The sequence below is a fragment of the Anolis carolinensis genome, chromosome 6, assembly GCF_035594765.1.
Source record: "Anolis carolinensis isolate JA03-04 chromosome 6, rAnoCar3.1.pri, whole genome shotgun sequence".
NCBI lineage: Eukaryota > Metazoa > Chordata > Lepidosauria > Squamata > Dactyloidae > Anolis > Anolis carolinensis.
This window is the reverse complement of record NC_085846.1, coordinates 103,400,245-103,416,550: the sequence shown is the minus strand read 5'-3', so window position 1 is coordinate 103,416,550 and position 16,306 is coordinate 103,400,245. Positions and strand designations below refer to the sequence as shown.

Sequence of the window (16,306 nt, the reverse complement as noted above, 5' to 3'; positions counted from 1 at the left end):
ATATTTCCAGCAGGAATATGCTGGTCAGTGGTTGGTGAAGTTCCTTTTTTAAATAATAACTCCCAGAATCCCCCAGCATCCTTGCATGTCTCCTTTATAGTTTAGGATAAAAACTGAGGATGCATTCATTGCTCTACTGGAGTAACCAATTGTGCCTTCCCTGTCTTAAAAACTGACATCTGAACATCTCTGTGTTGTGTATGTGCTGTTCAAGTTACCAGTCAATATGGGGCAAAATCATGGATTTATTTGAATAGTCAGAGGTGATTTGCCATTGCCTTCCTCTTAAGCATAGCCTGCAACACGTGGTATTCCTTGGCGTTTCTCCCTTTCTAGTGCTAATCTGGGCTAGACCCATTTTTAGCTTCCAAGATGAGGCAGGAGTTCTAAAATAAGGGTGGGATTCATGAAAAGAGGAAAGATTTGAAAATGAGAAGACCAAATAAAAAAACAATATGAAAAGAAAGTGAAATAAAAAGAAGGAAGGTACTCACAGCTGCATCCCATATGATTTTTCTGGAACCCAAGAACAGAGAGGTTTCCTATTACCTGATCTCATCTGTATAGCTTTACGTGTCTAAGACTCAAAACTGTAGAAGAAAAACAAGGTAGAAATGACTAATGGGTATTTATCCATTTGCCTGCTGTTTTTATCCTTCTTGCTGGTCAGAATACATAAATATTCAAATACCATTATTTGAAAAGGGCAAATGAACTTGTTGGAGAAACTGCATTGGTTTTAATGCTTCTGATAATTGCTTCCTGTTTGGAAAAATTGAGTTGATGTAGTTTGTATTAATTTGGAAAGTGTCATACTTTATATACATATATATATTCTTTCTCCCACACACATATATGTGCATACATGAGGAGGAAAAAGAGGTCACATCTGGTTCGATGAATTATTCGAAGGTGGTGCCAAATGCACCATTATCACAGATTTCCCCATAGAATTTCAATTGGAATTATTATGGCAATTGTACTTTTTGTATTTTTTTAAAAGCTTAATAGCTGTAGTTAGAAGATAATTGCAAACAACAAATCCTTTTAAATAATACCATGGTTAATCTCTTCCTGACAGAGAGCAGAAGAAGATCTTGTCCTGACTCCCGACGGCACCAGGGAATTCCTGACTTTTGAAATTCCCCTTAATGATTCAGGATCAGCTGGGCTTGGTGTCAGTGTGAAAGGTAACCGGTCAAAAGAGAACCACGCAGACCTCGGCATCTTTGTCAAGTCAATTATAAATGGTGGAGCAGCTTCTAAAGTAAGTGGTAGAGGAACTTGTATTTTTAAACATCTGTCATCTTTCTCCAAATAGTTTCTTTTGGAAATAACTAGTGTCACGATCTCTTCTTTTCTTAGTTATTCCTTTGAATGATTAATATCTTCACATTGTTAAAGTTCCTATCTTTCTCTCTCTATAATTTGCCCATCTGTCTATCGGTCTATCTATACAACAATCTATAAAGTCATATTAAATGTTCCATTGTAATTATCTCACTTTATTGCCAATTAGTGGGCAGGACTCTGTAAAGTAATACATTTTTAGTTTATGGTCAACATCTGAGACATTGGAAAACTTCTGAAATTGAAAACAGAATGGTGCTGTGCTCAGTAGCAGTAAACTAATCATGTCCTTTAGCAAGATCTTGAGGGATCCTGTGGATCCAGAAGGAGGGCCCCCATATTGCCCTGGTGTTGGTATATTTGGAAGTCTTTCAACTGACCGTACAAATGGAAGAAGGTAACCTAAAAAAGCCACAGAGTAACCAGTAATGAAAGCAACCAAAAAGTTACAGAGCTGTCCTACCAGAGGGGATAATTAATCAGTCAGACTGTAGGATACCTGGGAGTGAGGTGAACACCCTTGTCCAAATTCCCAGAGTTTGCAGGACTAAGTAAAGAAAGATCTGCTGAACAAATTTCTTATAATCACCTGATTTGTATTTTTCCCCAAAGCATGGTACTCAGTGCTGGTTCAAGACATCTTGCTGCTTGAAGCAGAACGGCAAATGTCACATTTCCTAAACTCCCAGTTCCAAGGTGAATTATATTGTAGGACAGTTGTATTATTTTGCATTGACATTTTACAAGCATATCTCCCATTTCATGATGGCAAAAGGCAAGCTTAATTACAATTTATTTCCTTTTAAGACAACTAGAAATGCATGCTTGAGACATCCACTTTGCCAGAGCGAACCCCTTATGGAAAACAGCAAAGTGAGAAAGGAATCCAGGTCAGGCAAAGGAGAAAGCTTTCTTTCTGCCTCCCCAGTCCTCTGAGATACAGAAGTCCTGAATGACAAAGAACCCTTTGCACATTTAGTGTTTTAAAGGGTGATATTCAAATGTATATGCTCCACTTCCATCCATTCCATTAGAGTTTTGGGTGTTGTGGAGTATAAAGAAGGATGTGACAGTTTGGCATTAAATTAGTTTTCACTAGTATGGCTCAAGGATTGCTTCCATGGAACTTGGGGAAAAAAAAGATAGGATCAGCTGAAGCTGTTCATTTCACTTAGTAACCTATTTACGTAAACAGATTATGATAATTATGTCAAGTTTAAATATGCAAATGATTAGAAAAGCTATGTCTGCAAATGACTTCTTCAGAAAACCATTATAGTTGTGTTCACTTTACCATAAAGCCTGAGGATTAAGATTTTCTTTCCTCCCACACCAAAGATGCCAAAGCCCTTTATTCTTTACATTTTCCCTTGCCAGGATGGAAGACTCCGAGTGAATGATCAACTAATAGCAGTAAACGGGGAATCGTTATTGGGTAAGACAAACCAGGATGCCATGGAAACCCTGCGTCGGTCCATGTCCACGGAGGGAAACAAACGTGGAATGATTCAGCTCATTGTGGCAAGGCGAATAAGCAAAGTCAATGAGGTAACAGCATGGAAACCTTTTTTAAAAATTAGCTCTCAGAAGCATTCATTTCATATGCAAAAATATGGGCTGAGAAGAGAGACCCCCTTTGCCAAATTTAGAAGTGTATATGATATTATTTGCTGTACCCCTCCTTTCTTCCCTATCTCCACCATAGCTAGAATTGGTTGACGTAGATGTGGTATCAATCTGATAAAAGCAAAAGAGCTCTTTTTCATAATGAAAATATTTTCTTCATATTGGATACCTAATATTTCATAATAAGGTGTAAAATACTGATTTAAAAACTGATGATGATCTCAGCCATCCTGAATTTGGAAGGAATTCCCTATATTTTAACAAGTTTGGGGAGAAACATCAACATATGGCCCCAGTTGCTACTTCCACTTAGAGTAAGCCCACTCTAAAGCAGTGGAAATATAGAAACAGGATTTTAAATTAAAAGTATAAATATCAAATAATATGCTTAAATGTTAATATTTACTTACTTTTATGACAATAGCTTTTGATAAACACAGTTGTGTTTATAGTAATACATCTATGTACATATACGGATGTGGAAACGTAGGGCTCATACACACACACTCATCTTATGTAGTCTGGGAAACTATGTTTTATTTAAAATCCAAGTGTTTGATATTTATCCAATGCATTTTGTTGTCTTTGCAGAAGCATTCATCTCTGTATGTATACTCATACTACAAGGGCTTAAATGCCCTAAAAGGTCCAGATCCTACCTGATATTGGAAACTAAACAGGGCCAGCCCTGGTTAATACTTGGATAGGAAACTGTGATGAATATCAGGTGTTGTAGACTATATTTCAGAGGAAAGAACAGGCAATACTAGCTCTGACTATTGTGTAAGAAAATACTATGAAATTAATGGGGTCACAATAAGTTGAGAGGTGACTTGAAGGCACATAACATACAGAGATCCATATGCATATGTCTCAAAGAAAAAATGAATTGTAACCAAAGATGACCAATATATTTAGCATCTGAGGCAGAATATCTCAGACACACTTCTCCTCGAGAGTAAAAACATGATAGTAATAAATGAAATGACTAACAGTTTGCTTCCTTTTCGTGACAGCTGACATCTGCTAAGGCCTGAGATGGCTGCCTTACTCAACCTAATGACAGAGCTGCTCCCTTATTGATTCAGTAAACTGCATTTTGAACATGTGTCCTAAGATCAATGAGATGTCAACAACTCCCTGGGCTTATAAATAAAGCGTGTAGCAGATTTAAGGACATCAAAAAGTGTCATTGCATTTAACTTGCTCAAGTTGCCTTTGGGTTGGAATTTAATATTTGGGAATAGACAGTATCTGCATTGGTTCCCCCCCCCCCCCCCCCCATACACACACCTTGAGCAGTGTCTATCAGAAAACTAAAATACATTCCTGTTCTCAGAAGAGGTTATAGAAAACCCACAGACCTCTTAGCTGAAATTGTTACCTTGCTGTTCAAGCTGTCACTTGTTTGGGTTGGTGCTGGGAAACAGTATTGCTTTTGAATCTTATCAAGGTACCACAGCTAAAACAGAGTGCGCAAGGTTATGTTCAACTTGTTCACCTTCATAATTGTTTTCTACATCCGATTCCAAAGATTTATAACTTTGTAAGTCAAGATTTGAATCATGAGGGATACTTATAGAAATGTTGCTGGAGGTGGAATTTTTGTTGGAGAAATCACTGTAGCTGATAATAAGCTGAAAATTCCCTCTTCTGCCTCTTGTAACCCAGGAGGTACTTTTTCTTTGTCTGGCTGTTAGAATAATGACACTACCTTAGACTAATGCATTTTGGGATTCAAATTGAAGGGTTTTCTTTATTTGCCTTGTAATAAAAGGAAGAAAATAAATTTATCTTTAAGTGATTTGGACTGCAGAGAGAGTTTCATGCGTCTGTTTCAGATAATCCCAATTTGCCAGATATTTTTTTTAAACTATGAATTATAAGGAGAGGGCAATGCATCCATCAATTTGTTATACTGCTGTTTAACTTTAGATTCAAATGGTATTGAAAGACCATTTTCCAGTTTAGCTACATTATTTATCAACTAGCTATTTCGTTAAAACAGTACAGTAGCTGTCACCAAGGGTAGTTTGTTTAGGTGTTTGGGGGTTTTGGTTTGAGTTGTTGTGGGGCTTTTTTGGCCCCTTCTAAATTCCAAGGTCAGGAACTCCTTAGCCAAAACTTTGAAAGGTACTTTTAAAAGATAATTTGTTGCAATTATCAATCCACTCCCCTCAGTTAGTTGCTGCTTAAAAAATAGTAATGCTTTGCTTTTGATTTCTAAAAAATAAGCGTTAACAATTAGTTACTTTTCAGAATTTGAATGCTGCATCCTTCTAGTTTGTAGGGTCTGCACCACTCTCTCATCCTCTGTCCTGCCATCATCTTAACACCTATAATAGAGCATAAGGCAACAATACAAGACAGAGCAAAAGCCAGGGAAATACTGGCACTAGCATGTAGTGAGCCACATCTATGTAACTGGAAAATAAATATAAACATTATAGTTATACCAGAAGAGAAGTCATTCCTTTTCAAGTTATGGTTGCCATGTACTGTAACTATAACTTTGTTATTGGGGAAGAACCTACATAAAAGTAGCTACTTAATTGTACATAGTTCCTGCCAAGTTTTTTCTTTCTTTGGTACCACAACCCCTTATCATTAGTTATGGAAAGTGAGGTTTGTGGGAACTGAATTCCAAAACATCTGAAGAACCAAAGATGGTGTGAATGGGATTTTGGGGAATGGTATAGTTTTAAACTATAATTTTGACTGTATTTTTGTTGTATTCTAATTTTTAGGTTTCATGACAAAAAGATTTAATTGCTTTTTAACATATATGTATATTTACATCCGTTTTTTCATTTGTATTATGTCATGGTAGCTGTTAACTACCTTGAGTCCCTAAAATGAAATAAATAAAAATAAATCAAAGGTTCTCTGCCCATGCTCTTGGCATTTGAGCTTTGTGCATCAAACATGCTACGGCTTCATGGTGAATTGTATAACAATGCTATTGGAATCTGGTATGTAAAGAAAGTAGCATTTAGGAAACCTGTTTCGGGGAGAATGGAGTAAATGGAGTAATGTTGTGCAAGTTTCCAACCAGCACTCATGATTTCAAAATTGTTCTAGACACAGGAAATTGTTTCTATTCAGAAAAACACATGGGCTTACAACATTAAAACTGATGTGTGTTTCTAGAAAGTGTTTTTGTCCAAGAAAAAAGGGTTTTTGCTCAAAAACACTTTTTACAAGAACAAAAATATAGTTTTGCACAGAACCCACAGATTTTGTACACTATATTATGCTTCTCTAAACTGTTTTTCTTGAAGCAGATTCTTTTTTTTCCTGCAATACTATCTCCTCTGTATTTTTATACAGAATTGCTTTGCAAAACAGGTTTGAATCGTCTGAATACTGTGAAAATGTTATGCAGGAAAGTTCCTTTTCTACCATTGCAAATAAGGAGCAAGTCAAAAGTGTATGTCCCTAGCAGTTTACTGGTCTCAGTAGTTTGGACAAAGAACTCCTGCAGCATTTTGTGTCCCTTTCCAATTGTGGTTTATAATAGATTACAAGTTCAGTTAAAAACCACAAGGTCAATGTTTATAACCTTCACTCTGAAAGTCCCAGCCAGATGATAATCAAAACAAAGGTGATAGGGAAAATTTAATTACTTGCCATTTTGGCTTTGTTTTTCCAGGTGCACATTTTGCCATACTTTATTAATACATCACTTGGCATAATGATACTGTAGAAATGCCAGTGACCATTTAACTGTTCTTTATCATGTCTTCAGATAAGAGCCAAACCAGTTCTAGTTAGAACAGGTAGTATTTATCAACTACATAGTATTTATCGAGCGGCTTCTTCTTATCAGAATGATAAAGGACCAGGCAGCAAACTCTTTTTCCTTAGTTAAAACATGACATTGTCTGCATGAGGACAAAACATCCCATAGTGTGGACTGCATTCCTCTTACTGCCTGATTTGTGGAATAAACAGTACAGCTTTGTATAAGCTTTACGGCCAGTCTGCATTCCTTGCTAGCTGTCATTACTTCACAGAGGAGACATTAGCACCCTCTTTACTTGTTTGCTTTTTATTTCAGCAAATCCCTATCCTTTGGCTGTAGACTCATGAATGACTTCAAGGAAATTATTGCTGAATGAGATAAGGACTGTGGAGGAAGGAGTGCATACTTATAAATGCCATAAACATTTTAGAAATGCTATAAAAGGGAATTGTATTTCACACATGAACACAGAGATAAAAAGAGGGGGATGAGGTTAAAGACACAAACTGCTTACTTTGTCTTTTTTTAAAAAAGGTATTGTACTTTATTTCAATGTGTTGTCCTCCACCTACTAAGATCTCTCACCATTAGATATGTTGACTAAAGCAAATAAGAATTGTAGTCTAGCCATATATGCAGGGCCACTGTGTTATGCACTCTAGATTATGAAGTATAGTTTGATTATGCTTGGTCTCCTCAAGGTTATTCCGAAATACTTACACATTTTATCATTAGTTTTTCCCTTCACCTTCTTCCACTTTAACATCCTGAGGATTCTTAAAAGTAAATCATCTACCCCTGCCCCCACAAGTTGGACCAGTGTTTTAACTCATGAGTGCAAAGACAACAGGATGAATGACAAAAGAAATTTGGCAATTCAAATAAACCAGTTAGGCTTATTTTTAACTAAGAAACTTTGAACGTTTTTGAATAGTTGTCCCAGATCTTCATATGAAAATATCACTTGGCTTATCTCCCAGTCTGTTTTTACCTTAATACACTGAACCAACCTTTTGTGATGAGCAAAATGCATCACCTGGAAACCCACCAGGAGTGTCAATACACATTTTAAATATTCTGAAGGCTTCCCCTGCCTTCTCTTTCAATCTCAGATACACACATTTAAAATGTAGTTTTTAAAACCAAGAGTGCACTCAAAGTCACTTATGCTTTGCTTTTAATTTTTTTAGTAGTTTTATTCTCTGGGCACAAACCAGCTCCTAAAACTCACTACAGTTTGCAACCTCTGCCCTGCATCAATAGTTCTGGCTATATTTTTAAAATACAAAGTTTTGATAGATGTGGCTTCTTCTTTTGTCACTGTCCTCATTGCAACTCTCAACCAACCACTTATTCATGTCCCCTTTCTTCCTTCAAGCCCAATGCTCAAATGGCACTAATTGTTTCTTGGGAAAACATTTGTTTGGGATTTAACATTATCTGGTATTTGTAGAGCTCCTGGTTTTGCCTGGGTAATTCCTGGCTCTCCCATCATGCAGTGTATGTGCTGGGAAGCAGGGAGGGGAAAAAAGAGGCCAATAGTATATTGCTTTGTACCATAACTAACATACAGTAGACTCTCAGTTAACCAATACTCAAGCAACCAGCACAAAAATAAAATGAAGAATGCTTTCAATAAAAAAGCTGTTTCTATAGTACAGTAAATGGTGTTCGTCTTTATTTGCTTTTAATTACTGGATTTCAGGGTTAATATCAAGTCAATACAGAGTTTATGATATAGTATAGCATGGTGTGTAGTATTAGTTAGGCCGATTTTTAGTAGTGATGCTCAAGCAACCAGAAACTACATTTATCTGGTATCTGCTAATCCCCATTGTGCCAGCTGATTGAATCTACTGTATTTCTTCAAAGTTCTCAATTTACATTATCTTAGTAATATTCATGGTGCCTGGTTTGATTATATATTTAAGGGTAGCTATACATATGTTATCCTCCTGCTTCAGAGAAAAGTGTTGTGGTGGGATGGAAGGAAGAAGGGAAGGGGAGAGGCATACTGATGGCCACACTGTATGGTTTTTTGGTATGCCAAGTTTTGAGCATCCCACTGAGAGCGCCTGTTGATAAGCCCCACATGAGACGTCCTGCTGATAGGGTGTGCCAGTAAGCAATGGATCACGCCATGGACAAGGGAAAGTTTGACAGTGTTAAGCTGAGCAATAAAGTTACCAGAGTCGATAGCGTGACAGTTGTCCTTGATTGGTTCCACCCCTACTTTCTGTCTCTCTTTCTGTCAACAGACCTTGCCCTCACTTTGACACATTCACTTTGACAAACTTTACATACAAAAACATAAGAAAACACTCTGTGTTTTTAAAAGGTTTTTGTGCAGTCTTCTTCTCAACACTTTGAGAGAGTTTTTTTTGTTAGTGTATAAAAGGCATTATATCCTCAGTTAAATATTTGTGTGGCTGGCAGTTGATGTCTTGATTTAAATCTGGGTTTTGATATGTTAATTAGACACTGAATAAAGCTTTTTCCCATGAAAGTGGTAAGACATTCCAGTCCTCTTTTCAAAGAGTAGCCATCTAAACAATAGGGCCTTTGTTTATCGCCTCTGTACACTGAGGCTTACTAGTTTACCTGGGGTGAATGCTTATGCCTCTCTCTAGGATCCTAAGATGCTGCTTTCTCCACATTTCTTTAAAAATGTCTGCTGGGAGCTCAATAGCATTTTTTCGATATTCATTATTTCTCGAACAATGACTACATTATGTGGCTTAATAAAGAACTAGAAATTTGTTATATAAACTTGAAGATACAGTTCCATCTCTTTGGGGAAATAAGTCATGTTTGTCATTTAGACTAATTTTTATCCATTGTTTGAAGAAAGTTAAAACAAAGTAGAGTTCATCTGCACGAATATACTTGGCATACAACTTCTGTCCCTAGATATTGTATTCCTCTTTCTCTATTTTAATAGCATTTCAAATTTTTTTTACATTTTTTCTTCTTCTTAAATTTGCTTTTGATTCCTTTACATCAGAGCCTTTGCATATTGCAATTTACTTTTCAGTAGAGCTGTCAGTTGTAATCTGCAATTTAGGTCAGAAAAAACCTGAATAAAACAAATCCTCATTTCACAATTTAAACCTTATTGAGTCTAATTCACTTGCACGGCAAGTTTATTATTCTCCTGCAGCATGACGTGCCTTCAATTGTAATTGTGTTGACCCTTCAATGCAGTAAATCTCCCCAGTGCTGATCAAACTGAAGAAAGATAAGACTACAATTCAGAACTTCATTAAATATCTCATTTATATTAAAAAGACGATAGCTTTGAACAGAAATAATACTTCCTCCAATGTTCTCCCATTATACTTCCCCCACTTTGAAGTGTTGTACGTTTTGTAAATGCCCTGGGGTATCCATCATTCTGGTATGGTGAGATCACCTAAATGTTACATGTGTGTCTCAGAATAGATCCCAGAGTTCTCAATTTATCATAAATCCTGCACACCCAGGTTTATCCCTTTGTGTTTTGCATTGCTTAGAAATAATGCTCCTGAAGTCTGTTTCTACAGACTGTTTCCCTTAGTCTGTCACACTTTGTTGTTGCCATTTTCCTTTAGGCTTTGAATTATGACGACCCTGTGAATGAGAGGCCTCCAAGAGCCATAGATGTCAACTACCCTATTTAGCCAATTCAGAGCTGTGGCCTTTTTGATTCAGTTGACCTATCTGTAATATGGCTTCCCTCCTTTTTCTTCTGGCTTCTACAAAGTATTACAACCTTTTCCAATGAGTTTGGCATGTCCAAAGTATGAAAGTCACAGTTTAGTCATCCTAACTTCTCATGAGAGTTTACGGATGTTTTACTGTAGGATCCATGTATTTGTCTTTTTAGCAGTTCATGATTTTTGTTGGACTCTTCCACAGCACCTTGTTTCAAAGGAGTTGATTTTCTTCCTATAGGCTTTCTTCACAGCCTTGCATTTGCAATCAGACAGAGAAATCAGACATGCTATGACTTGGATGATTCTGGCTTTGGTATCATGATATGTCTTTGGACTTTATTTATCAGCATTGACTTTACCCATTAGCATGGATAGATCCACTTCTAACCATAATGATACCACGGTTTCACTACATTACTTCCTGGGTGGAGGTGACAACCATGACCCAATGTTATGTATTCTTGAGGGTGTGCGTAAGTATTTCTTTCAAAACAAAAACTGACCCCTTCCCCCCCAAAATACTCCTTGTTTGCTTTTTTCTTTTTCTTTTTTTGTTAAAATGCGACTTTCCTTTTCAAAGCAATTCAAAGCAGCTAAGAATGAAAATGTTAACATAACAATTAAAACTTTTGAATGATGTCCACATAAAATGAAAGTTGTCCAAGAGTACTGTATGAAGAATGGGGTTCCCTTTTGAAAATAAAACAAAAAAAAAATCCAAGATTGAAGTAAAGCGTGTCCTGAAGTCCTGTGGATCATCAAGATCTGCTCAAAGCTGTTGATAAGAGGGGGAATTTGAAATCTCATAGGTTTGGCAAAGGTCAGAGTTCACTTGAATGGAATTGACAACATCAGTGCTGATCTAAGTCTTAGCCATGATTTACGTTTAGGGATGGCATTCATGAAAGAGGAAAATGTTGTGAAGAACATAATCCTGAGCCCCACACTATGATTGTTTAAACCAGGGTTGAGTGACTATTCGCTAGATCACAGAAATCCAGTATGGTGTAGCAGTTTGAGCATTGGACTATGACTCTGGACATCAGGGTTCAAACTCCACTCAGCTGTGGAAACCCACTGAGTGACCTGGGACAAGTCAAACCCCTTCTGAACAAATCTTGTCAAGAAAATCCTGTGACAGTTTGACTTAGGGTCGCCATAAGTCTGAAAAGACTTGAATGCATACAAGAACAATACTAAATCATGATTGTTACCTCTGAGCTGCCCCTCTTTTTGGGGCATGTAGGCAGCTGGAGAATCAAAGCAGTGGAAGAAACCATGTTTTAGCATCTTTTAAAATAAGGCATCCAAGCATATATATGTCTCTACTTCTTACTCACCCCTGACTCTTCATGGCATTCTGAATAAAGGCACCCTGCTGGGAAAGGGCCTTTGAAAACCACTGCTTAGCCTGAAGGAGTTTGGGGAAAGTGGGACAAAATGCAATTTTGTGTGTGTGTGTGTGTAACAAACAAAGCTGGCAGAAAAGCCAGCCACTCCAGCAAAAATGTGAAGTCAGAATCAGAAACACAGAATCATTGTACATACTGTGCTCCCTTTCATGTGAAACACTTCTTCTATCTCCAAATACAAGCCACTGACCTTATTAAATCCAGTGTAAAAAGCCAAACTAATTCCGAACCATGGTATAATATGAAACAGGATTGATATTTATTGATATATCCATGTTCAGCGTGGCATTTTAAGACAGAAATCTGGTGATGTTTATGAAAGCAAATCGATCTATTTGGAAAAGGATGGGAAACCATATTTCAAATGACATTCTGTTTTGTGTTGTTTCAGTCATTTTTCTTCTCCCACATGCATCCATGCCTTAAAACGAACGAACAAACAAACAATAACCTACACAAACATCCCTGAAAAAAATCCCCCAAAATCCTGTTCTAAAGGATTCTCTCCGGACAAGCTGTCAGTTTGTGATGGAGATTCAAGCCATCTGCCATATGGTTTTAAAACATTGGTATACCCATGGAAATGTGCCATATATATAAAAACTAAATTGTGAGTTACTGGTTTTGTTTTTTGTGTGTTTTCTTGTGAAGAGGGATAGAGTTCGACAAGGCTCCATGGGAGATGCAGTGTAAAGTGGCACAGAAAGTTGGTCATTAAGCATTGCTGTCAGTGCAAATTATTGTGGTCCAGGGTGAAAAGTTCTAGCTCATTTGGTGCCCAGCTAGGACTGGGCCTCTGGCAAGTTGTTATTGTCCCCCCATGCTGTTAAATGGACCTTCAGCACTGATTTCTCTCCCCTTTCTTTCCATGCAGTTGGAATCACCTGGAAGTCCCCCGAGGTTAGAGCTCCCTATTGAGTCAATACTGATTGACAGGGAACGTAGGATTTCCCATTCGCTGTACAGTGGGATTGAAGGCCTCAATGATTCGCCCACCAGGAATGCCGCCTTGAACAGGATAATGGGTAAGTCAAGCGGACACAGCTAATCATGTGTTGTTTATCATCTATTTTCCTGGTTTTTGTAGATGGACATTTGATATATTATGTATGTGGGCAGCGTGGCACATAAAAATTGTAGCAACCCATTTTAAAAGCTTACTCTTTTTTTCCTTGTCTCGAGTTGAGTATACAGCCTCCTTAATGTGAATCAATACATTGATAAAATGAAGTCTTGGATCGTGGAGCAAGTGATAACCACAGGAACATTTTGAAATGTTTTTCCCTGTGTGTATGTGTGTCTGAGGTGGAAATGAATGCTTTATACTGGTCAGTGAGGACCTGCCTGGTGCAGCTTCATTAAATGTAAAGTCAATGAATGTTATTATTAAGGATGTATCGGTTGTGTTTCAGCATTGATTTCACCTCCCTATCCCAAACAGAAAAGTAAAAAGATAGACTCATGTGGATCTTATCCAATTTGTGTTAAGTGTGGCATTTGTTTGGGTGTCTCTTTGTTTGTGTTCACTCCCCCAAGCTCTATATGCCTTGCGAGCCCCGAGGTTTAAAACCATGTAGCTAATTTTATGCATCCTTTGTTTGAATTCAGTGTTCTGCTGTCTGCTTGGCCCCCAGTGGATAATGAGGTTATTAGTATTTGCTGTATAGCAATGTAGAGCTGTTGCCCCCCGCCCCACTCACAGTTCTAGTTAATAAAGACTTGCTTTGTCACAGAAGCAGCTGGCTTTATCAAATAACTCGTAATGGGATTTACTTCACGCAGACTTACAAATTTTAAAACATGGAAAGATTTCTGATTGGTATAATACTCAGCATAACAAATTCCATGTATTTCTAAATTCATCTACGAGCCTGAAACACAAAACAATGACTAAGATGCTCTCTTTCCAGGCATTGACAAAGACTTTATGGACAGCAATATCCATAGATTGATTTTTAAAATCTTTTTTCTGAATTTGTACAAACCAGGTCTATATCTATTTCTAATATCCTTGTTTAACTTGAGGAAATTAATTCCTTCCCACCCTGTCTTCAAACTCAAATCCCACTGGCACATAGGTTTATTTATTTATTTATTTACAGCATTTATATTCCTCCCTTCTCACCCCGAAGGGGACTCAGGGCAGATCACATTACACATATAGGCAAACATTCAATGCCTTTTAACATAGAACAAAGACAAGACAAACATAGGCTCCGAGTGGGCCTTGAACTCATGACCTCCTGGTCAGAGTGATTCATTGCAGCTGGTTACAGCTGGCTTGCTCTCCAGCCTGCGCCACAGCCCAAGCCTGTTAAATAGATTAACCACATGAGATGTGCAAGAAACGCAAGGGAGCTCTAGTGTGGCTCTCGCTTACCTCTTTGCGACTTCCATTCATGCACTCCATATTTCAGGCATGTTGATTTGAGCTTTGAAGAAATGCATAAGATCCCAGTGTGCAAGGTTCTTTTTGGGACTTGAATACCATCTTGCATCCCTTGATCTTCGCTTCTTTCATGAGCTATACTGTATATACCCACTGTGACATTATAGATTTCCTAACGTCTATAACCCTCTGAAATCCTTGCCAGAACTTGGCATAATGTATTATAGTACCAAAAATGTATAGACAATGTTATTTTGTGGGGGTGGTTTTTGGTTTTGAGAGAGACGGCAATATACTACTTTTTGAGCCCACATGTACTAAATAATACATCTTAGTGCAGACCTATTCCATTGGGGCCAGGGGATGTTAACTTCATGTTTGGAGATGTAACCAGTGCACAGTAGCAGCTGGCTGCTCAGCAGGTACATCAGGTGTCTGATGTCTCCATGTTGTCCTGTGCTGCTGCACCAAATTGCCGGAAGGAATTGAAATGTTGAATATCCCATATTTTGGAGTTGAAGTAAGATTATTTCGATAGCAAAATAAGAGGTGTCTGGGCAGCTTTTAGGAACTTTCCCAAGAAATAGTTGGCCTCAAATACTTATAGAGTCTGAGTAGTAGAGACCAAGATGAGAGAGAATAAATGATGTTAACAAGTAAGCATGATCTAACAGGAATTAATAAGGATACAGTATTTACTTTCATGATAATGAAGAAATGATACCTTATGTTGTAGCTTTAGACAGATTTAATTCCTACAAGGACCTTCCTCGTGTTCTCCAAAGGTTAACATTTTCCTGTAATTGTTTCCTACCTGCAACTGTGTTTCTTCCATAGCTCTATACAAATGGAAAAAGAAACCCCAAAGCATTCATTGTGGCCACCTGCCGAGACTAGCCGGAAAAGATACATTCAGTTTCACCATCAGAATCCCAGCAGCCTGAAATCTGCTAGTTCTTTTAATCTCTGCACAATAATTAAGTGTATGATGAAAACTGATAAATACGCATGCAGTGAAGAGGTTCAGTGTTTTTAAAAGTGGGATATTTTTAGTCAACTAATTTGAGTGTTATGGTGAGGTTAATTTGGAGCTTAAAATTTCAGTGTGTTTGCTTGGTTCTTTATTTACTTACTAGCTTTTGAATCGAGCTACCTGTGGTAATTTGATTTCAGAGTTAATCAATATACAGCAATTGTGTGTCCATCTTCCTGAAAGAAATCACTCATTTCAAGACACTTCGGCATTAATGTACACTTCTATATTGACAAGACATTTCAGTTTTCCAGAACCTTTCTTTCTTCTATTTAAAGCTTTTCTGTCACTTTAAATTATATAATTTATTTTATAGAAATTGTATGGTTTATTACATACTCTTTTCTGTTAGCCTTCCCTATCAATGTCTACAGTACATATTTTAACACCCATGCCATCTCCTACCAGCTCTGGGCTGGCCATGCAGTCTAAAGATATTGGAGAAGGTAGTCCAGCATAGCTATGAATCACTAGATTGCAGGAGGAGACATTGTTTCTTTTCTCTGTATTTAGCATTACAGTGTCCATTACATTACATTACATTACATTATTAGTGGGGTTTGGTTTCCGAGCCTCAGTAGATACCAAAATCCATGGGTGCTTGTCATATTATATACAGTGACATATTTTTAATGTTTTCAAAGCATAGATGGTAGAATCTGAATGCAAAATCTGTGGATATGGAGGATCAACACTATTTACAACTTACTCATTTTAGTGATTTTTATCCTCCCTTTTTTGTCCTTGTGGTTTACAACAATCACATTGAGCTATGCTAGGGTAAGGAAGCAGTAGTCACTGTCTCAAGGCTGTCTTCATAGCTGAATATTGGGATTCTGGCCCTGCCTCCATTTGATTCAAATCTGTCAAGATGACTCAGAGCTGTTTGTTTACATTGTTTATTATATTTAGGGAATTTGCAACCAGTGTTTTTACGTATTTGTGACCATATGCAAATCTTTTATCTGTATCTATCTATAAAATACTCAAATATAAGTTTCCCAGAATTACAAAAATGTAAAAACTTGTGTGTTTATTTGTATGTTTATGTGTGTA

General features: G+C 37.4%; 1 protein-coding gene across 1 annotated transcript in view; it reads left to right on the top strand.

The window, feature by feature from the left end:
- pard3 (par-3 family cell polarity regulator) overlaps positions 1–16,306 on the top strand; it is a gene marked incomplete in the record, with an annotated part of 618,554 nt that overhangs the window by 398,079 nt on the left and 204,169 nt on the right. Inside the window, 3 exon segments of the mRNA XM_062984552.1 lie at positions 1,082–1,267; positions 2,728–2,898; positions 12,703–12,853. Of these exon segments, the coding sequence (XP_062840622.1) occupies positions 1,082–1,267; positions 2,728–2,898; positions 12,703–12,853 (508 nt within the window).